The following is a 26,308-nucleotide window of genomic DNA, read 5'->3' on the forward strand; positions in this document are numbered from 1 at the left end:
ATCTTTTCTATTGAGTTTCCTTTAAGTGCCACCGACACTTGCAAATCCGTTTTCCATATACTCTGCAATTTCAGTGAATATTCGTACCATTTGTTTGTTATTACTGAGTTAGCTTCAGTCAAATATGTTACTTAATCGAATTAGATTTATTGCTTACGATTTACTGTGGTCATTGGTTGAAACTAGATATTTAGGAGCATTAAAAACTCCAACATTAGATGTGTTCAATGCTCATAAATTTAATTATATTTAATTAAATCTGTAATAAAAATGTTTGTTGAGAATTTAAATTAACAAGGTGGTGTAAAACTAATATTGTGTCTTAAGATCAGCTAACTTTATTTACAGGCAGTATTTTCTGATTTATGGGTACTATTACTATAGATTTTCTTTATTTGTTTTGTACTTGGAACCCTTCTAATTTGATCTCCCCCTTTGCAGCCACAGACGTTCGCCCTGCAACCGGGTGAGGGCAGCCTCCGGGCTCGCCAGGATCTGGGTAGCAGCGGTGTGGAGGACATGACCCTACTGGACGACCTGCACGAGGCGTCGTTGCTGTGGAATCTGCGCCTGCGCTACGACAAGGGTCTGATCTACACGTTCGCCGGCAGCATCCTGATCGCGGTGAATCCCTACAAGATGTTCCCAGACGCCTACGGTCTGGAGGTGGCCAAGCAGTATGCCGGCCGCCCACTGGGCTCCCTGCCGCCCCACCTGTTTGCCATTGGAGCTGCGGCGCATGCGGCCCTGCCCTCGCCCCAAGTGGTGGTCATATCCGGGGAGAGTGGCTCAGGGAAGACGGAGTCCACCAAGCTGGTGATGCAGTACCTGGCAGCCGTGGTGCCCGGCGGAGGATCCGCCTCGGCGGTCATAACCGAGCAGATACTGGAGGCGGCACCGCTGCTGGAGGCCTTTGGCAATGCGCGCACCGCCCGGAACGACAATAGCTCCCGGTTCGGCAAGTATCTGGAGGTGTACTTCAAGAGTGGCGCCATCGTGGGCGCCAAGATCACGCAGTACCTGCTGGAGAAGTCGCGCATCGTGACGCAGGCGCCTGGGGAGAGGAACTACCACGTGTTCTACGAGCTGCTGGGCGGACTGTCCGAAGCGGAGCGATCCAAGTACGGACTGCTGGAGGCGGACAAGTACTTCTACCTGAACCAGGGCGCCACGGACTGTGCCAGCGGTCGCGTGGACTGGGCGTCGCTGCAGGGCGCCATGCAGGTCCTCGGAGTCTCCGAGGGCGAGCGAGAGGGCATCGTGCGTGTCCTGGCTGCAGTGCTGCACCTGGGCAACGTCTACTTCCACCGCAGGCAGCTGCGACATGGCCAGGAGGGCGTGGAGGTGGGCTCCGATGCGGAGATCAAGTGGGCCGCCCACCTGCTGCACATCAGCGCCGAGGGACTGCACCGGGCACTGACCAGTCGCACCACGGAAGCACGAGCGGAGCGGCTGCACACTCCGCTCGGCATCGACCAGGCCCTGGATGCCCGAGATGCCTTCGCCAAGGCTCTGTACGCCGGCCTCTTCAATTGGCTCGTCTCGCGGATCAACTCCATTGTGCAGAAGGGCGGCACCCACGATGCCCACCGCATCAGCATCCTGGACATCTTCGGGTTCGAGGACCTGGCCGAGAACAGCTTCGAGCAGCTGTGCATCAACTATGCGAACGAGAACCTGCAGTTGTACTTCAACAAGCACGTCTTCAAGCTGGAGCAAGCGGAGTACGCCCGCGAGCGCCTGGAGTGGACTCCCCTGGCCTGGGACGACAACCTGCCGGTGATCCATCTGCTGGCCAAGAAGCCGGTGGGCATATGCCATCTCCTGGACGACGAGTCCAATTTCCCGCGTGCCACCGATCTGAGTTTCCTGGAGAAGTGCCACTACAATCATGCGCTGAGCGAGCTATATGCTCGTCCGCGGATCGGTGCCCAGGAGTTCGGGGTAACGCACTATGCGGGTCAGGTGTGGTACTGTGTGGATGGCTTCCTGGACAAGAATCGGGATGCGCTGCGAGGCGATGTCCTGGAGTTATTGGCCTCCAGTCGGCTACCCTTGGTAGGCGAATTGACCAAGCAGCTTCGTGCCCAGAGAGACGCCGGCAAGACCCTGCCGAAGGGCAGCAACGGGCGATTCGTCACAATGAAGCCACGCACACCCACGGTGGCGGCCAGATTCGCCGACTCACTGCAGCAGTTGCTCCAGTCGATGGGCAGGTGTCATCCGTGGTTCGTGCGCTGCATCAAACCGAACCAGGAGAAGCACGCCCTGCGGATGGACATGCCGTGTGTGCTGCAACAGCTGCGCTACCTGGGCATGCTGGACACCATTCAGATCCGGCAGCGTGGCTATCCGGTGCGCCTGCGCTTCCAGCACTTCGTGGAACGGTACAGGCATCTGCTGGCCTCGCCCCTGGCCAGGGGCACACCCTATCGGGAACTCTGTCGAGCCCTCTTGGAGGCCATGCCGCGGACCGGAGTGGAGGGCCCGGACTACCAGCTGGGGGCCACGCGTGTCTTCCTGCGCGAGGCTCTGCATCGGGCGCTGGAGAGCGGACGGACAGAGCGACTGCGTCGGGCGGCGGTCAGTGTGCAGCGGCATGTGCGGGGAATGCTGGTCCGCCGCCAGTTGGCTCGTCGCCAGGCGGCCGCCACCCGACTCCAGGCCCGTTGGCGGGGTCAAAGGGCACAGCAACGCTTCGATCGCCTCCGCAAGGGAGCCCTTACCGCGCAGAGACTCTGGCGGGGACGCCAGGCCAGGAGGAGGGTGCACCAACTGCGCTCGGACCACCGACGAAGACAAGAGGCGAGGGAGGCCGCTCAGCGAGCTCGCGAGGCCCGGGAGGCCAAGCAGGCTGTCCTAGAGAGAAGCCAACTGAGCTACCTGGACATACCCGCCGAACTGGCCTTCATCTACTCCAAGCTGCAGGGCTGGTCCCCTCCGCACGGGGACCGCCACCTGGTGAAGGTGCTCGGCACGGTTCCTGGTCCCCCGTCCTCGGCCGTCCAGCTACCCGAGGATCTGGGTCAGTTCTCCTTCGGTAAGTTCAGCAGTGTCTACTGCAATGGCCTGAGACTGCAGCCGAGGCGGGAACCCATCACAGCTCCCCTGCTCACCAGAGCTGCCTCCAGGGATCAGGACTTCCAGGACGCCCTGGCCGTGTTTAAGTTGATCCTCCGCTGGAGCAACGACAAGGCTCTGGAGGGCGCCAAGGAGAAGCTGTTGGCCGACTACATTGTGCACAAGGCACTCAGCTCCAGGGGCTTGAGGGATGAGATCCTGGTGCAGCTGTGCAACCAGGTGCACGGCCTACCGCCCACTTCCGTGGAGGCCACGCGACTGTGGCAGCTTCTGGGCCAGTGCCTCTGTTGCTTCCAGCCCAGCGCCGCCTTCAGCAAGTATCTGATGCGATTCGTGGACGACGAGGCTCCGGCATCCCTGCGACCCCTCCTCCTGAGGCAGTTGCTCCGCCAGCAGGGCGGTGGCTCGTCGGGTGCCGCAGTGGGTGGCGGCGGTGCCAGCCGCAGCTTCGTGCCCGCTTGGCTGGAGTGGCGTGCCTGGACCAGGGGCTGCGACATGGCCCTGCCCTTGACCCTTCCGGACGAGGCCAGCCAGACGGTGGCCGTGGATTCGTGGACCAGTTGCGAGGAGGCCGCTGCCCTGGCCGTCTCTTCGCTGGGCGTGGCCAGTCGGGGATGGACCTTGGTGCTGGACGATGGCCAGCAGCTCACAGACAGCTGCGGCTTGGACTACGTGATGGATTTGATTGCGGAGAAGGAACTGTGTCCCGCTTTTCCCGCTCCCCGGAGCGATCTGTTGCGTTCGGGCGCCAAGTTTGCTAGGACCACTCTGCCGGAAGCAGTCAAACGTCCGGCAGTTCCGCCGCCCGCTCCGCCCACATCGAGTGCCAAGGAGGAGGTGCCGCGGGAGCGGAGGAGCAGCCGGGAGCTGCTCTCCCGGAGCTCGGCGCTCAACGAGCGCTACTTCGAACGTGAGCCAAGTCCGGGACCCGGCCAGGGATCGAGTCCGAGCCAGGCCAAGTCGCGCTCCAAGTCACTGGACGATCTGCTGGCCGGTGATATTGTTCCCGTGCCCCCGGACTGCGATTCCCAGGAGCCCCTGCACACACTGGGACTCTCGGAGAGTCGCCTGAACGACCGCTACCACTCGGCGGAGCGTCTTGCTCCCATGGGCAAGGAGACCGCTCCGCGTTACCAGAAGTCCCAGCACGCTGGTCGCCGATCGCACGCCGCTTCCCATGGCTCACACTCGAGCAAGTATGCGGATAAGGCGGAGTACGCCACCAGATCATCGGCCATGTCGGACACGAGTGAGGCTCCGTCTCTGGCCTCCCATGTGCGGCGTGTGAGGGTTCCCTCGCAGGCCTCGGACGTGGACCAGTTCCTGGACGATCTGTTTAGTCCAGTGCTAGACGGCTCCCTGGACGAGCTGTCCGATGCCAGATCCTTGGCTGCCAGCATCCGAGGTGGCTGCTATCAACTGGAGAATGAGAACGAAATGGAATCTGAGATCGACGACTTGGATGACTATATCAATGATATATTCCAGCCAATACCCTTAGTCGAGGACCTGGATAGGCTGGCCAGCAAGGATCAGTTGGCGGCCATCATCAAGGGAGGCGGGAAACCAAGTACCCACGAGGAGAGGGAGGAGGAATCGGAAATCGAGGACCTAGATGATTTTATCAACGAGCTCTTCCAGCCCATACCAGTGCCCGAAAGCCTGGACAAACTGACCAGCAAGGATCAGCTAGCCGCAAGCATTCGCGGAGGCGGCAGCACGGACAGCAACGGAGCCGACCCGCTGCTCCATCAGCTGATGCAGCTGCCGGGGGAGCCGGAGTCCGGTCCCGCTCTGTATCAGCAGCAGGTGCAGCGCGCCTTCCTGCAATCCGCAATGGCCCAGAACCTGCAGATCCAGCAGCAACTGCTGGCCCAAAACCAGGCCCTCCAGACCCTTCTCAGCCAGCAGGCGGCGGCGGCCAACAGCTCCGCCTCACCGCCACCGGCTCCTCCCGTTTTGGGCAGCCTGTCCATCTCGCCACCGCCACCACAATCCCCACTGCGGATGAAGACCACGCGTAGCAGCCTGGTGGTGATGGAGGCGCTGCAGCCACCGCCACCACCTCCACCGCCGCCCATGCCGCCGCCGCTGGAGTGCAAGGATCCCTCGGAGACGCGCCACTTCCTGGATCCCTACGGCAGGGCCAAGACCGTGCGGATTGGCAAGTGGCGCTGGCCACCGCCGCAGGACGAGCCCCAGTTCCAGAGCGAGGAGGACTTCTTCGCCTTCAAGATGCGCCAGCACCAGCGCAAGACCACGCCGCAGGCCCAGCACCACCAGCTGGCCAGCAATGGCCTGGAGCCGGGCCCATTGGCACGCGGCTCCTCGGCCACGGCCATCGAGTGGGAGGAGTTCGAGATCGACAGTCCCACACCGCCGCCCATGAGCGGCCAGATGATGCGGAGCAGCATCCGGCTGGAGACCACCACCACGACAACCACGTCGGCGGTCAGGGAGAGCAGGGACAGCAGGGATGCCCAGGAGGCGGGACAGCCGATGCAGAGTGTGGTCACCACCAAGCTGGCCAAGAAGAGCTTCGAGATCGGAGCAGATCGTCCGCCGCCAGGAAGTGTGGGCAAGCTCAAGCTCAGCTCCGAGATGCGCCAGCGCCTGGAACAGGTCACTGCTGGCCATTCGGTGAGGTCCACCGTTTCCACCAAGTCGGAGCAGCGAGCTCCGGCCAAGCTGGAGGACACGCGCAAGCTTATGCTGCAGCAGCAGCTGGGCGGACTCTTCGCCAGCGTGACTGGTGGTAATGCTGGCCCAGGCGGCGGTGGTGGAACCGATTCCCATGCCACCGTGCGCACACAGATTGAGCGGATGGAGGGCAAGCTGTCGCCACCGCCGGCTCCTCCCTCGGGCGGCTGGCCGGGAGTGCTCCTGCCCCCGGCGCCCAGTGTTCCGGCACCGCCACCGCCCATCCGACCACCCAGCATGGCGCCACCCGCGCCGCCCCCGGCTCCCCAGAGCCCGCCCACGCCCAGGAGCCCCGAACCGGAGCCGGACTACCGCACCTCGAGCAGCCAGGTGGTCAAGGAGCATGTGCCCGCCTTCATTCAGCGCCAGGAGCGCGACACCTTCGGTGCAGTGCGTCAGCAGCAGATGATCAGCAGCCACCACCTGCACCTGGAGGACCACTCGGCCTCCTCCTCCCCGGCGGCCGCTGCCTGGGACCAGGCGGAGCGCGAGCGGTCCCGCAGCCGGAGCAGGAGCCGCGACCGCGAGGACTACTCCGAGTCGGTGTGGGATCGGGCGGAAGTGGAGGGACCCGCCTCCGGCAGCGGCAGCGAGAAGGAGCGCGAGAAGCGGGAGCGTGAACGCGAGCGTCTCTACGAGATCCGCCAGGTGGAGCGGGAGCGGGAGAGCCACAAGGTGTACCAGCCGGCACCGCCGCGCGTGATCCAGGCCAGCCTGGACACCACCGGCGGCCACCGCCGGGAGGACCGCAGCGGCGGCCTGGCCACCTTCCGCACCCACATGGCCCAGAAGTACGAGCACGAGCGCAAGCGCAAGAGCTCGGCCAGCTCCGGGATGCGCGAGGAGCTGGACTCGATGCACATGACCACGCCGCCGCCCGTTATTGTTCCGGCTCCGGTGCCGCCGCCCTCGTCCCAGTCCAGTCCCGGACTGGGTGTGGTCTCCTCCGGGGTGCTGATGGGATCGGGAGCGGGTGCCAGTGCCAGTGCCAGCAGTGCCTGCTTGACCTACAACCGGGTGCCGTGGAAGCTGCGCGTGCGCAAGGAGGTCTTCCAGCCGCACGAGCCCATTGGCCCGCCGGTGGCCCTGGACCTGCTCTTCGCCCAGGTGCTGGGCGACGTCTTCGGGGTGACTCCCTGCCTGCGGATCACGCCGCAGGAGAAGAGCTCGGCCCTGAACATGCTGCACGGCCATGGCGTGAGCGTGGACACGCTCTCCAATCGCAATGGATCCGGCACCGGGGGAGGTGGAACTGGGGGGCAGGTCCGGGCACTGGTCAAGCGACACCTGGTGGACATGGCTCGCGACTGGCCGCTGTACTTCGCCCGACTCTTCGCCGTCCAGGGAGCACCGCTCTATCCCGACGTCAGCATCATGGGCGTCTCCCACAATGGGCTGTACCTGGCCCGCCGCGACGCCGACTACCTGATCGTGGTGCAGGCCATCTCCTTCGGCGAGATCCAGAGCGCCGTCACCCTGCCGCGTCCGGCGGCCCTGCAGCTCAATCTCCGGAACGGGAAGCACCTGGCTCTCCATGCCGCCCGCGCCGCCGCCATCCAGTCGATGGTCACCAGCTTTGTCCTGGAGTTCCGCAAGGTGAGTGCTCGATAGTACTTTATTTATATGTTTGTCCTTCAACAGATAGTTTATACATATATGCAATTTGGAATATCTAAATTGATAATATTATAACACTTTCTCTATTTACTATAATCTCAAAGGAAAAAAATATTTAATATGACCAAAAGTATGCAAGAAATATGTAATAGTCTTCAGCGATCAAAGCTCGCAAGTCAAACTTATAAATTTTAATCGTAATAAGTTGAATTGATATATTCAGATAGGATAAATAATAGTTACCACCACTTTGGTTGGTTAATATGTGTGTAAATTATGAGCCTTCTGCAAACTAAAAACAAAAAATAAATACTAAGGTATATTTTTAGAAGTTTATCTACTTGTCGGTAACACTCGTAGGGGCAAATTCTCTTTTAGAAACATATCGAAAATGACATTGATTTATTCATCACAAAACGATCATCTTGCTCCAATTGAAAATTTTTGGCGTAACAATTATTTTTATACCAATTATTTCTCATACCAAATTACTACAGGTAAATACAAAAATAATTGCATTAATTGCGTGAATAATTGCAGACATTGGTCATAATAATGTGGCCTTAATGAAACTGCTAATATTTTTTACGGCCTCAAGATAATAATATGGCAGCTGGGCAATTTTGAAGTGTAATTTTTATATCGAGCAGACAAAAGCGGTAACGATTGACTTTGCTGATCAGTGTCGCATGAAATTATAGTTTTTATTTTTTGATTAGGCCAAAAATCAATGCATTAAGATGTTACCCAAGCAGGACCTTCCAGCAATTAAAGGTTGTATGTATTTCTTTTTGTATTGGCAGATTATGTTTTGCTTAGAAGAATGAGTGTTGGAAGTCTGGCTCGGCTCCGTTGATGGTAGTCTAGCCATCTGGTTTGGTTTTCTTTTTGCACGCCTTGAAGCTCAGTGGGTCTCAGTGGCTCCAGCCAGTTTCCAGCGCCATATAAGCATCATCCGCGCTTGGTTGATATTCATAGTTGGCGCACGTCCATCACTCGAATGGAGCTCCAGTCTAGTGTTTACTTTTGTTTTCTCTTTTTATTTGACACTCCAAACGGGTATGCACTTTTCGCCAATCAAAGTTGAAGGAGATGTTGGTAAAGATTGTTTCATTTTCTTCTTAAATATTTGACAAATGAGTTTCTATTAATTCAACAAGTCAATGAAAGCTTTAATCAAATCTTAAAATGTTTGCTTTAAAAGTGTTGTTTCGACTTTAAAATTTATAAAATACTTGTTAGTAGAGTTGTTATTTTTATAGAATTATTATATTTACTGATTTGTAAATATAAATCATTTTAGTCAAATTGAATGGAAATTGTTTAATAGTAAACATTTATATAAATTTGGGTTAAGTCTTATATAACTTATAAACTAGGATTGCTATATTGATTGAGCTTTGCTCCCTTTATATTCAGAAATAGTAAGTAAGTAGTGTTTTAGTTATGCGTAAAAGGAGAAGTAGTAAATGTATTCATTTTATAAGCGTATGTGAACTATCAAACCAAGCTTTCTGGCAAACTATTTAATATAAGGTTTTTTTTGAAAATTAACTTTCATTAATGATTCTTCTGTAGGGTATTTCCGCTTCGGAATGTTTCTGATCAACAAAATGTTTTCCATTTTCCCCTCTTTTCGAAGTTGATTTTTAATTCAATTCATTTTATGCGTAAAAACTCGTTAAACGCCAAAGCTGGCCAGTCTGACTGACCCATCTGACCAATCTGAGTGGCAGATGTGTGGAGTCGGGAGCCAAATAGCATTCGAAACAGTTATCTCAGCGGGCAATGGGAATGTAGATGGGGATGTGAATGGAGGTGGAGGTGGGGAGAAAGACTTTCCCGCTCTTTCTCTGGGGCTTTCCGCTCGGCTTGGCCAAGAGACGAGAGCCAAGAGCCAAGAGCCGCGTTTTCACTCAGCTCAGTTGGTCTTAACTTGGCTTAAAGCCGCTCTGGTGCTCTGGGCCTCTCTGTTCTGCTCTGCTGCGAGTGAAATGGCCAGTCGGATGGCTCTTTACCGTCTTGACCAGGTTGGCCAGTCCGTTTCGGCCAGTTTTCAGTTTTTAGCTTTTAGTTTTCAGTCGTTAGTTGTTACGAATGTGCGGTAACGGCATCACGCAGCGCGCTCTCGCGTCGAATTCTTTTGGCCTTTTTGCTGCCATCGTGCCTCTTCGATTTGACCAACTTTAGCTTCTGTTTTTTTAATGTGCTCTGTCGTGCTAAAATGTTTTTCTTGAGTGCCTGTACAAAACAAAGCTGAGCACAAGCCCAACCCGGCTGACCCACAAAATAATCGTAAACAAATGTATGACAAATCGAGGGAATTCGATCGAATGAAGTCGAGATAAACCATCGACTTTTGTGGGAGCAGTTCGAATCTTGTCAAAAGATAGCACAAGCCCATCTGGGAAAACACTTTCCATTGCAAAGTTATTCACGTTCCAAAACGTTTAGGACAGTTAGCGTTCAATTGCTAAAAGTTTAGTGAAATCGGGAGATTCCAATAAACGGGAGTACTTTTCACCCATCATCCACAATAACAGTTTAGTTATTGTTGATATTTCATGACTGACTCAATTTTCACAAAAAACAGGCATTGTTTATATTGTTCGTTAAATCACTCGTGGTTAGACTAAAAAAATGTTCGCTTTTTATCTGACTTTTCTTTATATAAATTATATTTGACATATTTTTAATCCAACATATTTAATAATGTTATTGTCAAAAATCTATAGCTGGACTTAGCTTAGGGATTTGAATGAAAAAACATTTAACTCAACTTTAAAAATTATTTAAAGTATCTTTCACTTACATATGCTTTTTTCAAACATCCACTAATCAGTTAAATATTAGCAGATACAAATTTGGATATAGTAAAATACTTTTTCAATTTGCTTATTGAATTAAATGAAATATAAGTACATAGTTTGCTGTATTTGTGAACTGGTCCTACAAATTCGTATCTAGTTAGTGTAATACCAACATATTGGATGACTGGATCGAATTGCACTCGCAATGTCCATCCCATGCTTCATTATTAAAGTTACTTCATTCCAATCGCGGTATCGTAGATTGGCAAACAATTTGGCCAACCATCCGTGGTGGCGGTAACGCGCAACTCAACATTGATTCCAATTATATGGCCATATTTTCGAAGTGCTCTCGCAGAGATAAAAACTGAGGCGACGATCGGGGGATTTTCGCCAGTCCATCAAGTGGAAAGACAAACTGCAAATGGCAAATTAAAATAAATTGAGGCAGAAAAGCGTAAAAATAACAAGAAAAAATAAATAAATAACTCCGAGCGAGAAAAGAAACAAATACGGCACGCATTTAACTGCATTGCCAATTTCCACACATCAAAATACAAAAAATTACAACCAATAGCAACAACAAAAGCGAGGCAAGAAAAATCGCGTATACGTATGGCTTGATGTGTGTGTCCGACCATCGAATCCATTCCACTCATTGTGCGGGAAACGCTGTCCGCTGCGGTTCGTTTTTCATTTTCGCCCGACGAATTTTCCTTGTTTTTGTTGTTTATGTGCCTGCACGTTTTTCCCCGAACCTCGAACCGCTGTGCAAACAATATTTGAGCATTCACCATGGTGGAATAGAGCCTGCAGGCCGTCCATCACAATGCACTAACTTTCACTGCGACGGTGAGACCGATAGTCTGTGGTCTTATGGCAATGGTCGTGACTGGGCCAGCATCCCGATCCTGAACCCGAACCCGAACCCAAGGCCACAGATTCCCAGCCAGGATGTCGCAGAGCGTGCGGGCCAGCAAGTCCTGCCAGGCGGTGCAGCTGACCTCCGGCGGCGGCAGTGTGCCCCACAAGTTCAGCAGCATTGTGAACAAGGTGGAGTCGCTGATTAGCAAGATGCACCACGACAAGGTCAACAACTTTAAGCTGCTGCAGCAGCAGGGTCGTCAGCAGGATGAGCAGCAGGCTCAGGATCAGGATCAGGAAGGCGAAGGCGATGGCGAACAGGAGTGCAAATGCGCCTCCCTGGACTCGCTGAACAATCTGACGGACGAGGAGCACGAGATGCTCTACACGGACTCGGACGACGCGGAAATAGCCCACATTACGGGCACCACCGCGGCCCAGGTGCACCACGCCCAGATGCAGTCGCTCCACCAGCAGATGCGGCGCAGCGATCTCGACCAGCTGACCAACGAGAGTATTCGGGAGCTCAACGAACAGTGCTGTGCCTCGATGACCATCCACCAGGGGGGGCATCCTTCGGGGGCGGACGGGGATCTCGGACTGGCGAACGACAATGCCTGGAGCGTCGAGGAGGACATCGTGTACAAGTGCTGCGCCACGGCCACCCTCAGATCCACCTCCTCCGCCGGCAGTCTTTGCGAGCAGTGCTGCCTGGAGGAGCAGCTCAGCTTCAAGATGCAGCTCAGCCAAAGAGACGACAACAATAACGAGGAGCAGGCCGCCTTGGAGTTGCCCCCAGTCGAAGGGAATTCCGCCTCCAGTTCCGGCTGCTCGCCGGCTCCCGTTTCCGCCCCCAATCTGACCGCCTTCCCAGGGAGTAACCCCTTGGCATCCCCGGCAATGCTCATCGTGGGCAGCAGCAAGACGCGGCGGGTGAGCAACGCCAGCAGTGGATCCGTCAGCCGCATGGAGACGATCCTCGAGGAGCCCACGGAGTCAAAGATCTCTGTCAAGGAGATCCTGGCGCGGTTTGAGACCATGAACTCCAATGAGGTAAACAGAAAAAAACCCATTTTCGGATGAGTTGAGATGTAATAACTGCTGGTGTATCAGAATCTTTTTCAACCCAAAGACTTGAATTGAAAACAAACTGAAGAATTTGTTTTTAAAAATATATACCTTTAAACAAAAGCTCTAAAATGTTAAACAAAACTTCAGGCACTCCTCAAGTTGAATCGTACTGGTAGAAATTTAAAAATTGTCTTTTAAATTATTTAAAAAGTAAAAAAAAAAGCGATAAATCTATTATGTCAACACATATTTCCATAAACTGGACGAGTTTAAAGTGTAGACCATTAAAACTGTTAAGGTTATTTTCAACCTTTCCCCTTTTATGCTTTTCCGCCAATGCAATCTTGCCACAAATTTTGGAGGTAAAAACAAACGAGGAGTTAATCAAATACGAGTGCTTTTCAGCGGTCCACCGAAAAGGCCACAAATCATAGGCTCGTATGTTGAGGGCGGGGAGCGGGGAGCGGGGTGATTCCGGGGGAGAGATGAATGCTCGTAGTGCTGGGGCCTAACGGTGTTATTAAGTCGACACATAATCGCATTATTAGCGTGGCCACAAAGGCGAGTGGCCAACCCACCAGCCCACCAACCCACCAACCCACTGAGCAGTCAGTCCCCTCTTACATCACAAACCTCATTGCTGGGCCGCCTGGTTGGTGGGCTAATTAGCGGTTAAACTGGCGATCTCTGGTTCGGTGTCGCTTATATAACAGCGAGTGATACATTAGCCGAGGTCCCCGCATCATGACAGCATCTCGGCCAGCCTCCATGTCGGCATCAGAGTTTGATGACGAACTCTGAACCGCATATTTTTGGGATACCAAGAAGAGATTAACCAAGTTTCTCCACGGAACTCCAGCAAGATCATTGTTTTTTTTTTCATTTGTTATTGTTCATCCGATAGGGGTCAATTTGGATATACAAAAAAAGGGTTAGAAAGAGTCTTATTGAATTTTGTTTTTGTTTGTTATTTATACGTTATAGTTTGTCTTAACAACACAAAAAGAATTTCTTTTATATTTCTTCAATATTTACTCAGTACAAACAAAAACTCTTTGTTTTTCAGCTGTGATGCTTTATTAAAAAAATTAAATTAAACCAGAAAATGTACATGATACAATTTGTATTAGTAGTTAAGTCATGTCTCTTATGATATTTAGATGCTATTTGTAAAAAATATTGGGCTTTATATATATTTATATATATATTACTAATTAATTACTTACTATAAATGATAGTTTCGTTAGCAAATTAAGACATAGTACTAGCTAGGCCTTCTACTATTATTGTTCAAAGAGAGTTAGTGTCGAATTAAAATATTCAAAAAAAAAGCTTTATAAAATTTATAGAGATCAATTTAAAAATCAAAGAAAATAATTCAAATATGCAATGCTAAAATCAAATTATCAAAATATTATCAAATATTATTATTAGAGATTGAAGCACGTCCTGGGCTCAGTGATTAAAATACAAAATGGGGAATATTTCTTCGGCTCCGTTTTGCTGACCAGTGGTTTTAATGAATCCGTAGATTGTGTTTAATCGATCTTGTCCAGCTGCAAGAGGTTGAATTGAGTTGACCAGGGGGATAGGATGGGTATTGCACGTTCTAAATTCCCTGGCGAACTTTCTTGGCCCCGGAAAATGATGAGCGTGTTGGATCAAAGAAGATGCCATCACGTTCCTAGTTCGGGTTCGATGACCAGAGTGACTCGGAGCGAGTGAGTGTGGTGTGTGCGATCCATAAAAACTTAAGATGAAAGACAATAAGAACTGCTGAATGGAATGGGATGGGTTGGTGACCCACAAAGATGCAGGCGGCGATACCACAATATGGGTTATTATACTCGAGCGCCGTTTTCCCCGAGCGCTAAAAAACATTGTAATTTAACTGTAATTTGATTTCAATAATTTAATTACACTTTTCGTGTGTCTTGGATTGTGCGTCTTTATTGCGCCAGCCGCCGCTTCCCCAATGGCAAATTACTTTAATTTCTTTCGAACAGCGCTCATCCGCTGCAGTTTGGTCCGCCGTAAATCCATCCGAACGGACGGACGAGCGGACAAGCGGACTGGTGCGCATTAATTTCGAATTTAATTAACTGGAGATGGCAAAACAAAGAAAGAGGCACATATGAAATAACACAAAGCCAGCCGAAAAGAAAGTTTTAGCGGTCACTTAGAAATTACACTCCAAATTTAACTCTTGTTTTTGCTCTATGTGAGTGTGCGAGTGTGTGTGACTTTACGAGAATTCTCGGTGCAAGTCGAGTGGCGGAAACTGGAGCATCTAGAGTCCGATTCAGGCCATCTGACCCAGTTGGGAGCCAGGTTCCAGTCCAGTCCAGTCCCATACCCATATGCGCCGCAAACACGACATTTGGCCCCGTTTTCGGCTGACAGCCGAACAGGCCGAGACTTCTCGATAGCATCCATCCAGACAGCCGGACAAGTCCCGAACGCCTCTGGCTGGGATTAGGCACTCGGATCTGGGTGATCCTCGTCCCAAGGCGATCTCGATGTCTTTGATTATACGGTGATTGCAGCTGAGCCTGTTGTTGCACCCACGCCATTTATGGAGTCTTAAGGTGAAGCGAATGCCATACACTGGGAAACTTTTCCTTACTCCAGATAGAATTTGAAAATTTATATTTTACAACTCACCAGGACTTCTATTCAATGAATTTATTTCTTGTTTTTAAAATTGATAAGCGCTTTTATAATATTTTTGAAAGTAGTTTTTTATTCTCAATATTTTCTTATTTTTCTTCATTATTTTTATTTTACTTTTCAATATCTTATTTAATGTATAGAAATCAAAAAGGAATGGCAGAACTGCAAGACAGCCATTTCTAGTAAGATTCTTGCTAATTGCTCATGTAGTCCGATTGGCAATATTTTTCGAGGTTTTGTGCTCATTGACATGATTTTACAAACATTCTTTCAAACATTGCACAGTAAATAACCACATGGAAAATGCAGAGTGGCATGGAACATTTTGAAATACGTTAGGCAGTCATTTAAGCAAATTAACAAGCTTTTTGTGGTTTTCCTCACCGCACTTGAGAAATCTTAAAAATGAAAATAGCCGAAAATCATGAATAATTTATAAACCGAAAACCTCTGTTATATTTCATTCCCGTTGGTCTTGCGTAAAATATTGATAGAAACTTCAGTTAAGCCGTCACAATGAGATACGTAGACATAAACAAAGGAATAGAGCTTGTCATTGAGTCGCTAAATTTATTTTTGAAGCTTTGATATGTAGTTCAATACAAATCACCTTTAAAACTATCGATCCACTCTTCCTCTCTCTGCTGCATTTTTTGTTTAATTTAGGAAAACAGTTGCAATACCAATATCAATCTTCATTTACAACCAGTTGGGTGTAATGAGTTTGTTTTTGTTTGCTATTTTCCTGCAGCGGTTTTTCACGTTGTTGGCCAAAATTTGAACAATGCGCATAATTTTTCACATATGGCAAGTTGATTGATTGGTGAAAGATTTCCGCTTTCATAAACAACAACTTTTACTAATCTCTTCTCGCATGAGCGTGCAAAATGCATGGCGGGCCAAAGGGGGCGTTGTGGCGTTGGGGAGGAAGTGGCTAAGTGTATGTCTATCTTTATAGCCAAATATATGGCTGCGTGCCTGTGGGGGCGTGCAAGAGTTAAAAACGAGCAGAAGAGAAGAAAAGAAGAAAAGAAAGCAATTGCAACAAATTGCACCAAATAATTGAATGCAAGCAATAAAAGTGAAAAATCGCCAATGCCAAACACTTTCGTTGCCAAAAACGCAGTGTCCCTCCCTCCGCCAATCCCCGCCAGCTGTCACCGGTCAATATGGGAGCATAAATCATCTGCCACGCCCCCCGCACAACGGCAACCGGTCCCGCTGGATGGGCGGCAATGGCAAACAGCAAACAGCTAACGGCAACTGGTTGCTACGAGCTGGCCAAAAAGGCGCCCAGCAACTTTCACATGCCATTGACATGGCCAGCAAAATATGCGAGTTGCGCCTGCAAGTCAATTAACAAATTGCAGCCCCTCTCAGCTGCACTCTCCTGCAGTGCACGGTAAAAAATAATTGTTATCGCCAGTCAGAAATCGACTTTCGAAATCAATGTTCGATCCTTTCTATAAAATCTTTGTTAACCTGGTCTTCATTTCATGGCATTATGACATTCAACCTGTATGAATTACTGACCAATGCAAGTTTAATTAGTTTCTATTTAAAAATATTAGCACAATCTCATTTAAAATTAGATAATTAATATTTAATAATACTAATAATTTATCAATTCATTTTGAAGAAATATATTATGTTAATTTTAGGCATAAGAAAATAACCAAATAAAATAAACCATGAAAAATTGTCTAAAATATACGCAATTCAAGACAGAATCTTACTTCAATTGAAAGCTTTATAAGGGAAATTTTGTATTATTCCTAATTAGACTCCAGTTTCTAATATAATACATATTTTGTAATAGGAAAGCATTATTTAAATATTTTTTTATCAGTATAATAGTAAGTCGTTTTAAACGCAGCCTTGCAATTAAGTTTGAAAGTAATTTCTCTATAATACTTTTTTGGCTATCTTTTTTGCAAAGCCACGGCGATTACGTTAATTAATTAGTTATCCCGGCTTATGAAATAGTGATGATCTAATGGTAAAAACTTAAGAGATTAATTGCAACGAAAAAACAAAAAACCTATTTAAAACCAAACAAACAGGCTTATAAACAAATGTAGAGGTACGAAAAATTATATTTAAGTAGTAGTAGTTTTAAATGTAAAACAATATTTTATAGTATCTCGTATTATAGTATGTATAAGAATTAAATAATAGTAACAATAACAGCTCTTCCCTTCCTCCCTCTTGCAGTCACAATCGAAGGGCTCCACGCTGTCGTCGGGCGCCCGAGCCGCCGCCCAGACCCTGAATGTGCCGCTGGAGCGCCTGGAGTCCCGCCAGGCGCACGCCCAGCGCAACGAGCACGGCGTGGAGGGCGGATCGCGCCAGATCGAGTCACTGCAGCAGCAGGTGCAGCAGGCCGATCTGCACCACCACCTGCAGCTCCACCAGCAGCAGCAGCAGCTGGAGGATGCACTGGAGGAGCAGCAGATGGCCGTTGATCACCAGCAGCAGCAGCAGCAGCAGCAGGGTCAGCAGCAGCGCTTCCTCAAGCAGCAGAGCTACCTGCACTCCGCCCGCAAGTCGAACGCTGGCCAGCAGCCCTCCTCCCTGACCAACGGACAGGTGCACCAGCAGGAGCAGCTCCTCCAGCAGCAGCAGCAGCAGTCGCAGTCCCTGCCGCACCACGACCTGGACGCCAACTATCTGCAGGAGGAGGCCAACGGCGGCACTCCGCCCTCGGTCACCAAGTACTCGCTGCTCCAGTTCGCCATGCAGCACTTCCGCAACGAGTAAGTTGAGTTCATTGTAGTGGGGCGAAACCGACATGCTCCTTAAATAACAAGTTTGCTGGGGGGAATTAAAGTTCTTATGTAACAAATTATTCTGCTTGTAAAGAGAAAAGTGTAATATCAATGGGATATCAGTATATCAGTATATTTTTATACCCGTTACTCGTAGAGTAAAAGGGTATATTGTATTCGTGCAAAAGTATGTAACAGCTAGAAGGAAGCGTTTCCGACCCTATAAAGTATATATATTCTTGATCAGGGTCACTAGCCGAGTCGATATAGCCATGTCCGTCTGTCCGTCTGTCTGTCCGTCTGTCCGTCTGTCCGTCTGTCCGTCTGTCTGTCCGTATGAACGCTGAGATCTCGGAAACTATAAAAGCTAGAAGATTAACATTTTGCAAGCAGATTCTAGGAGTTCCTACGCAGCGCAAGTTTGTTTCAAAATGGTGCCACGCCCCCTTTAACGCCCACAATCGTTTATATACGATTTTAAAAATTTAAATATTTCGGAAAAGTAAAAATGCAGTTTTATTGTGTTTATCAATACCTATCGAAATGTAGAAGAAATTTTTCAAATCGGACCATTCGTTAAAAAGTTATGCGTGATCAAAGTTTCTATCTCCATCTCCCTCGCACTCCCTTTACCTGAGTAACGGGTATCTGATAGTCTGGGCACCCGACTATAGCGTTCTCTCTTGTTCATTATCTATTTTTATTTTTTCTGAGAGTTGTTAACCATTTATACATTTTATCGACAAAGATTAAGGACAAAACTGTTGGTGTTATTAAAGGTGGAACTGACCCCATTTTCTTGGCATAGTTTTAATAGTTATTCTCTATTGCAGCCAACTAAGGGACGCTGACCGGCACCATGAGCGGCACCAGTCCGCCGCGAACCGTTCTTACGCGGAGCTGGTCAAGTGGCAGGGCCACGCCATACGCCTGCCGCTCCTCCGACTCCCAAATGACCTGGCGCCACTGGCGCTCGAGTGCTTCGACTGCATCCTGCGCTACTGCGGCGACATCCCGCTGGATCCCGACCTCACCGAGGTCAAGTGCGTCTACACCGTACTCATGGTGAGTGGGCTCTTGGGTTCTGTGTTCTGTGTTCTGGATTCTGAGTTCTGGGTTACCAAAACCGGTTCCAAGTCTAAGTCACCGGACTTTAGAGGTGGTCGCAGCAAATAACTGCAACAGGTTTCGGGCGACCACTAAATCGTTGCCTGTTCTGCTGCCCTAGAAATTCGAGCTTCGCACCCGAACCGGAAACGGATTGTGAACACCTCGAAGTCATAAACTAGCTGGAAAAGAAAAGCCTGCAGATCGTTTTGCAAGTCTGTGGTTTTAATGTGCCGAAAGTTGATTAGAGAGCAGAAGTTGGGAAATGTTTTTAAAACGCAGAAACCTCTAAATATTACAACAGTTTACAAGTGTGTATATCGCGGTTTTGCAATTTACTGTAGCCATTTGAGGAACGATTACCAATGTGAATTAGTTTTGGTACAATAAATACTGGCACTCTTTAAGTTATTTCTTTACACACATATGTATGTTTAATATATACAAATGCATTTTGTTTATTATGAATGTATAGTAATCCTTCGGATCAACATATATTCGAGTCCCAAAAAACGTGGTTCACTTTTTCAAAACTTGATTTGATTTGGCAACCGGAAGAGGTATTATATAAGCTATCGGAAGTATTTTGACTTTTGTCTACAATGAACAAATGCTGCTAGCCAACTTTTGTAAAAGAAAAATCAGTTTCCTGATATGAACTACTTGACATGCAGTCAAACATCCACAACTTAAATCCTGTTTTGCAAACTTATGCTGTATAAAGCTATAGTTATCTTCAAAATATTATGCAATAATGAGAATAGATATTTTGGTATGTGTATTTGTACAAGAATGAGCAATTTAAGTACCACATAACTTTATAAGATACATTTTGAAATTAATTATTAGTTGTTTGGCAATCGAGTTTTTTAATAGTAGAATATTTAAATTTGGGATTCTCAGCCTTTTAATTCTCATGAAATTGGGTAATAGATCAACGTGAAATTCATGCAGATTTTCGTTATCCATTTAACGTTATGCTATATAACATATGTTCTTATCCGATCTTGCAGCATTGTCACAAATACTTGGCGCTGCGCGACGAGGTCTACTGCCAGCTGATGAAGCAGACAACGGCCAACCGGTCACCGTGTCCGGATAGCTCACAACGCGCCTGGCGCCTCCTCAGCATTCTGGCGGCGTACTTCGGCTGCTCGGACGCACTGCGTCCCTACCTGATGGAGCACCTGACCTCGGCGGCCTCCGATCGGCGGCGGTCCTGTCACGGCACGGCGGCCGTTTGCCTCACCAATCTCCGCAAGACGGCCCGCTGCGGTGGCCGAAAGAATGTGCCGAGTGTGGAGGAGGTGACCGCCGTGTCCGCCGGCCGTTCGGCCCGCCGGCAGATCTACCGCCTGCCCGGAGGAGCGGAGCGAGTGGTCAACACCCGCTGCTCCACCGTGGTGGCCGACGTCATCGCCGAGCTGTGCGCCCTGCTGGGCGTGGAATCGGAGGCCGAGCAGCAGGAGTTCTCCCTGTACTGCATCGTCCAAGGCGACGCCTTCACCATGCCGCTGGCCGCCGACGAGTACATCCTGGACGTGACCACGGAGCTGCTCAAGTCCGGGCAGCCCTTCTACCTGATCTTCTGCCGCTCCGTGTGGCACTTCGCCTTGAAGCGGGAACCAGCTCCGATGCCCCTGTACGTGGAGGTGCTCTTCAACCAGGTGGCTCCGGACTATCTGGAGGGTCTGCTGCTGGAACTGCCCGGCAACGGGGTGCCCGTGCCGGAGATGGTCAGGGATATGGCACGGATCGCCGCCCTGCTGCACCGTGCCGCCGATCTGAGTCACGTGCCCGCGATGAAGGAGATCAAGTTTCTGCTGCCCAAGCCGGCGCTGGGAATCCGTGAGATCCGACCCGCCCAGTGGGTGGGCCTCGTCCAGTCGGCGTGGCCACAGGTGGCCAACTTGAGTCCCGGCCAGGTGAAGGCGCAGTTCCTCAACGTGCTGGCCACCTGGCCGCTCTTCGGGAGCAGCTTCTTCGCCGTGAAGCGCATCTGGGCGGAGGAAGGGCCGCATGTGGAGGACAACCACAGTCCCATGTGGCGCGACCTCATCCTGGCGCTCAACCGACGCGGCGTCCTCTTCCTGGATCCCAACACCCACGAGACCCTGCAGCACTGGAGCTTCATGGAGGTGATCTCCACGCGCAAGGTGAGCAATTTGTGAAATCTTTTGTTTAACGTTCTGGTCTAATATGGATTTTCCTGGTGCAGGTTCGCTCGGAGGACGGCGCCCTCTTCCTGGACATGAAGGTGGGCAACCTGATGCAGCAGCGCGTGATCCGCGTCCAGACGGAGCAGGCTCACGAGATCTCGCGCCTGGTGCGCCAGTACATCACCATGGCCCAGATCAGTCAGCGCGACAAGCGGGAGCTCAACTAGGGCCCGAAAGGTGGCTCTTTGCTGCCCATACCCATAATTATTATTATTCGTATCGATATTGTATTGAGTTATTCTACCAATAATTTCACAAACATTTTTTTGTCGTTTCGTAAGTCCCTTACCAGATACATATATTTATTAACGCCCATATGCAAGATACATATGTATGTTTAGATGTTTATGTTGTGCTGGTTTCTGTGCCCCAAACCCCGAACCACTCCCCCAACTCGGTGGCGCTACGATGGCCATATAGATCCCTCTTCAACCCGCTCGAAATCCCTCTTGTCCTAAGTTTAAGCGAACCAAGTGCAATCCGAGTGCTGGAATTGAACTCCCCCGGCTCTGAGTCCAACCTATTGGTCCCCTCCTCATTTCGTTTCAACGATTTCGTGTAGCACTTAAGATTAGCAAACTTTATTATTATCATTTTTTTTTGACATTTGTTAAATCGAAAATTGCTTAGTTTAATCCCTAAAATTATCATAAATAAATACAATTTATATATGTATATCTATCGCAAAAGTTGGGCTTGTTAATTGGGGGGCCCATCAATTAAAAAATATGAAAAAAAAACAAGTAAGGTAAGTTGTGAGATACTCGGTACTCATTGGATTGCATTTGTGACCTACTTCAATCTGTGTAAAGACATGTTGTCACCATATTTCTATACCTTTTATGAAAACTTAGGTTGCCCTTTTTGTTTAAATGATTAGAAGAATGGAGCCTGGTGGCTCATTCCAAAATCAGATCTGAATCTTTAATGTAATCCTTACATGAGCACCGGATATAAGTAATAGAATTAATAGCCATTTGTCAGCTCCTTAACTATATAATATTTGGTATGAGTTGATCGCTGTCATCCTCCTCATCGTCCTCGTCTTCGTCCTCCTCCTCGTCGTATTCGCCATCCTCGTCCTCATCGTCATCCTCGTCATCTTCATCCTCCTCCTCGTCCTCCGCATTTGGCTTGTCCTTGTGGCTGGTCACGGATGCTGCTACTGTAGCTGTTGCTGTTGCAGCTGGCCCCAAAGTTGCCATTGCCTGCTGCTGGCTAGTGAGCTGTGTGGGGCTGATGGGAGGGGGGCGTGGCAGAGGTCCTGTCGCAGCCGCCACACTTGTTGCATCGCCCTTTACGGCTTTTTCCCCGGATGTTGCTGGTAGGGGTGGTGTTGTTGTTACTGGGGTGGCACGCCTCGTTGTTACGGCGCTTAACGCTTCATTAGTCGCATTGTGGCTGCCAGCTCCAGTTGCCACCACTGTCGTCCTTGTGGCGGTGGTGTTGATGTTGGTGTTGTCGTTAGTGGGTCGTGGAGCCATGGCTCCTGCGGTGTCATTTGTCCGTCGCTCCGGCTCGTTACCCGCCGGCAACTTTTCCACCTGTCCACCGGCACCGCCCCCACCCCCGCTTATCGTGTTGACATCAGGCGAGGGCCCACCTGTTTCCTGGTCCTGGTCCTGGTCCTGGTCCAGTTCCAGCTCCAAATCAGAGGGCGTTGGCGGTGTGATGCGCGGTGGCGCCACCGAGGTCAGCAGAAAGTCATCGCGTATCTCGCAGTTCTTGCCCAGAAATCCCTGCCGGCACTGGCAGCGATAGCTGCCATCCTCGCGGCTCAGCGACATGCACTTGCCCTCGTTCTCGCACGTGTCCGGATGCTCCACGCAGTAGGTGAGTTCTGTGGGTCAACGTGGTCAGTTCCCGGAGGCGGTCACGCATACGGCTGCATACTCACTCTCATCGCACAGCATCCCGCCCCAGCCGGGATGGCAGTTGCACTCCCACGGCGCCTCGCAATCCCCGTTGGCACATCCCGGGTACGGAAAACACTTGTCGCACTGGCTGCCCGTCCAGCCCACTTTGCAGCTGGAGGAGCAAATTGAGGGTGTGCGTGGAAAAAGTTTGTCGGATATGGGTGACTTAATTGATGTTGTTCAAGTGACTAATGCTTGGTTCAGATACGCATATGTATGTGCAATAATAAAACAAGTGGTATAGCTTTAAACTTTTCAGGGAAAGCGTATGGAAGTATAAACATGAAATTATTTGCTAAACAAAAACCTGTGTATGCGCATATACTAAGAATATACATTTAAATTCAGCCACCCAAATATTATAATATTATCAAAAATATGGATACTTATAAATTAAATAATCTTAATACTCTTGCAGAGGGTACCATAATTTAAGCCAAAAGATTGCAACGCAGTGAAGGGCACATTTCATATTCTATAAAGATCTGTCCATTTCTAGTTCTTAAGGTATTTCGATGAAACTTAGCAAAAAGTCTTCTTTCTGTTGTTCTGAACAATTGGAAAAAAGGACAAAAAATTATAACTTCGTTGTTTTCTAACATTTACCCATATACTCAGAGATGTAGCCATTTTTAAGGATATCAGAATTCATTTTTTTTTTATAAATTTATCGAAAAATCCAAATAGCCTCATTGTTTTTAAGCATCGAAATATAGAATATTTAATTTTTGTAAGAGCTATAGAATTTGCTTCATTTCCTGTTTTATATTAAAATAATAATAATAATTATATAATGATATATAGACATAGCCTTTGTATGTATTTCCTATTGCCACCCACAATTATTTAAATGCTTGGTAGCCAATAATAATATTTAAAAGATTGCCGTTTAAAAAAATTAAATCAAATTTAAATCGGAATATCTTGGACCTAGTTGATCCAATGCTTGAACTAAGTTTTAATTATGTTTTTGCAAGAGTGGCATAGCCTATAAAGCAAGCAAGTGCAAGCAAGTGATTTAAAAAAGATTTCTTGGCATGCCGTTAGTTAGTCAAGTCCTTCGACAAGTATAAACTTCTTAGACCCACTTTCCTTCCCTCGCAACTAGAATTCCGCATTGGGCTTCCTACTTACCGGCACTCGCCAGGTTTGCGGCAGTATCCGTGCTGTTTGCTGCAGTCGGGGTCGCACAGTGCTGCCGGTGGGGAGGGGGGAATGGGGTGGGATTAGTTCGGGGATCCTTCAGCAGTCGCAGCAGGACTTACGCGTCTGGCAGAGGAGTCCTGTGTAGCCGGGCAGGCAGAGGCACTCGAGCGGCTTGTTGCAGGTTCCGTGCTGGCAGCCCGGCATCGTGGCGCACTCGGAGCAGGTGCGTCCGGCGTAGCCAATCCGGCAGCGGCACTCGCCGGGTGCCTCGCAATATCCCCGGGTGCTGTGGCATCCGCTCCGGCAACTGGCTGCGGGCAGAGGAAACCGGCAATTAAGTAATCGGATTGCCAATCAGATTGCTTCAAACCGATTTTACGTTCGATTCAAGTAACTTGAAGAATGCATTTGTGAAAGATTGTCTGAAAATTGTCCTTTCATCGGGGGTGTAACAGCTTGGATAAGATTTCTGTGACACCCCTATATATCAGAGCTACCTTGGTAAGTCGACTGCTTTTTATTATAACACTTTTTTTAATATTCCCTAACTAATTAAGCAAAAGGTATTTCAAGCTTCCCACAAACCAAGACATAAATTGCTTTCCTCAACATGAAGCTGTTTCAAATGAAGAGCTGCTGTTCTTACGGTTTCTTGAATAGTTTAATACCCTTTCCATTTGGCCTCTACTTACGTTCCGTGCAGAAGAGTCCGGCCCAGCCGGGCTTGCAGATGCACTCGAAGGGCTTGGTGCATCCTCCGTGTTGGCAGCCGGGCAGTGGGATGCACTTGTCGCACATCTCGCCACTGTATCCGATGCGGCACCTGCATTCTCCGGGTCGCTGGCAGTAACCTGTGGAATGGACACAGAGTGGTGTCATTGGTGGCGAGTGGATCACCTTTTGGGGTGGGGCATACCATTCATGGGGTCGCAGCCCCTCCGGCACATGGGCACCTGGCAGAGATCACCCTGCCATCCCGGAAGACACTTAAAGTCGCCCTTCTCATCGCACACGTAATGTGCGTTTTGCTTCTGTTTCTGCGACTTCTCGCAGGCCTGAGGTGGTTAAAACAATCTTGGAATTAAGCTCATATTTATTGAGTTACTTGTACTTACTCGCTGTTTCCAGAGTGGAATGTTCGAATTGCTGCTTTGGCGCGCATCAAAGTTGCGCCTGAAGGAATCGGCTTCCTCCAATTTGAGGGCGGTGATCGCGGTCACCAGCAGGAGCGCCGTCTGCTTATCTGGAAACATATCTGCGGCCCTTTTCTCTAAAATTAGAAATATCTTCAAACCTTAGTTTAGTCGAAAAAGTATTGGGCGAATAATGGTGAGTTAAAACTATAGTGTGTTGCTAATAAAATAAAAATATATTAAGTATTGTTTGTGAAATAAATTTCCTGATTTTTGTGAAAAATATATTAGGGATAGAAATTACTTTAAATTTTTTAAGGTTTAAAATGCATTTCACAAGAATATGGGGTTACTTATCTTCATTTAATTGATAATGTATAGCAATAATATATTCAAGACCGAAGCGTCTTTATTTGTTTAGATGTTAAGTGTATAACCCTTTTAAGAATAAAATTATTGCCTATTTTATTTAATTGAAATTCAGTTTTAGTAAACGAGCTTTAGACTTAGAATAGGTCAAGTGAAGCACTTGGTATTATGTGGAAGTTCTCTGACCTTTAAGTTTACTCTAAGTCTAAGTTGATTCCGACGACCTTTCGTAAGAAGTAAGCTATTTTACGGGAACACTTTAAACGTTCTTAATGGGCTGTACTCGAAAACAAAAAACACAAGAGGGCCTTTGACAAATATCTCGACGTATCGGATTATCGGCTCGAACGAAAAGTGCTTTCGTTTGGCCAAGCTAAGACCGTTAAAAGAAATCGACTGCTACAAATGCCCACGGCCCCTCGCACAGTCGCGTCACAATTAACATGTTCGAAGACAACTTTCTTCGCGGCCAAAAGAACGGGAACCACTCGGACGGCCAAGAACTCGATGGACTTGATGAATCACCGGGCCAGAAGAGACCAGAAGAATGCAAATGGGGAATTACTCTTGGCGGCGGTAGGCGGTTTGGCTGGACTGCAGCTTCTCAGGTGGACAGGTGGACAGCACTCAACTCAATTCAAGACGTCGACGGTCCGTCTCGCTCGACGATCGCTTTGGGACTAATCAGGCATTCGTCTCTGGTCGGTTCTCGGCTCTTTCTCCAAGTATCCAAGTCTGAAGCCCGGCTCCTCGGCTTCTCTGTCTTCGTTCTTCCGGCCTTCACCGTGAACTCGTCGCAAGCAAAGGGAGCAAAGAGAGAAAGAGCGTAAGGCA

The 26,308-nt window shown here is 49.1% G+C and overlaps 2 protein-coding genes across 8 annotated transcripts in view; one reads left to right on the top strand and one right to left on the bottom strand.

Moving 5' to 3' along the window:
• The window catches only part of LOC108044231 (unconventional myosin-XV), a 33,847-nt gene extending 12,248 nt beyond the window's left edge, over positions 1-21,599 (top strand). For 2 of the 5 annotated variants that reach the window (XM_044461375.1, XM_044461371.1), the window contains 5 exons: positions 442-7,377; positions 17,031-17,572; positions 18,418-18,649; positions 19,705-20,847; positions 20,910-21,599. In XM_044461375.1, the coding sequence (XP_044317310.1) occupies positions 442-7,377; positions 17,031-17,572; positions 18,418-18,649; positions 19,705-20,847; positions 20,910-21,077 (9,021 nt within the window). In that variant the 3' untranslated portion in view covers positions 21,078-21,599. Of the gene's footprint in view, positions 1-441; positions 7,378-9,466; positions 9,704-9,891; positions 12,126-17,030; positions 17,573-18,417; positions 18,650-19,704; positions 20,848-20,909 lie in introns of those variants that run through there. The other 3 variants (XM_044461374.1, XM_044461373.1, XM_044461372.1) reach the window with 3 other exon arrangements.
• LOC108044230 (neurogenic locus notch homolog protein 4) lies at positions 21,470-26,143 on the bottom strand. Of its 3 annotated transcripts, none has more exons than XM_017123152.1 (8): positions 26,040-26,143; positions 25,088-25,242; positions 24,889-25,027; positions 24,665-24,823; positions 24,092-24,283; positions 23,961-24,021; positions 22,808-22,938; positions 21,470-22,750 (listed from the first exon to the last, which is right to left on the bottom strand). In XM_017123152.1, the coding sequence occupies exons 2-8, from the start codon at positions 25,223-25,225 to the stop codon at positions 21,903-21,905; spliced, it is 1,668 nt and encodes a 555-aa protein (XP_016978641.1). In that variant the 5' UTR covers positions 25,226-25,242; positions 26,040-26,143; the 3' UTR covers positions 21,470-21,902. The 3 variants fall into 3 exon arrangements, with proteins under 3 accessions (XP_016978641.1, XP_016978643.1, XP_016978642.1); XM_017123154.1 differs by having other exon boundaries at positions 26,107-26,127; XM_017123153.2 differs by lacking the exon at positions 26,040-26,143 and adding an exon at positions 25,661-26,013.
• Between the last annotated feature and the right edge of the window lie 165 nt (positions 26,144-26,308).

Source organism: Drosophila rhopaloa, unplaced genomic scaffold (assembly GCF_018152115.1).
Source record: "Drosophila rhopaloa isolate 14029-0021.01 unplaced genomic scaffold, ASM1815211v1 contig_3, whole genome shotgun sequence".
In the NCBI taxonomy this organism is placed as follows: Eukaryota; Metazoa; Arthropoda; class Insecta; order Diptera; family Drosophilidae; genus Drosophila; species Drosophila rhopaloa.

Excerpts from the sequence above, each read along its gene's own strand:
- LOC108044230 (XM_017123152.1), bottom strand. The coding sequence starts at position 25,225 with ATGTTTCCAGATAAGCAGACGGCGCTCCTGCTGGTGACCGCGATCACC. Across the intron at positions 24,284-24,664 it reads CGGACTCTTCTGCACGGAAC|CCAGTTGCCGGAGCGGATGC; the intron begins GTAAGTAGAGGC and ends CTCTGCCCGCAG. Across the intron at positions 24,022-24,091 it reads AGGACTCCTCTGCCAGACGC|CACTGTGCGACCCCGACTGC; the intron begins GTAAGTCCTGCT and ends CCCCACCGGCAG.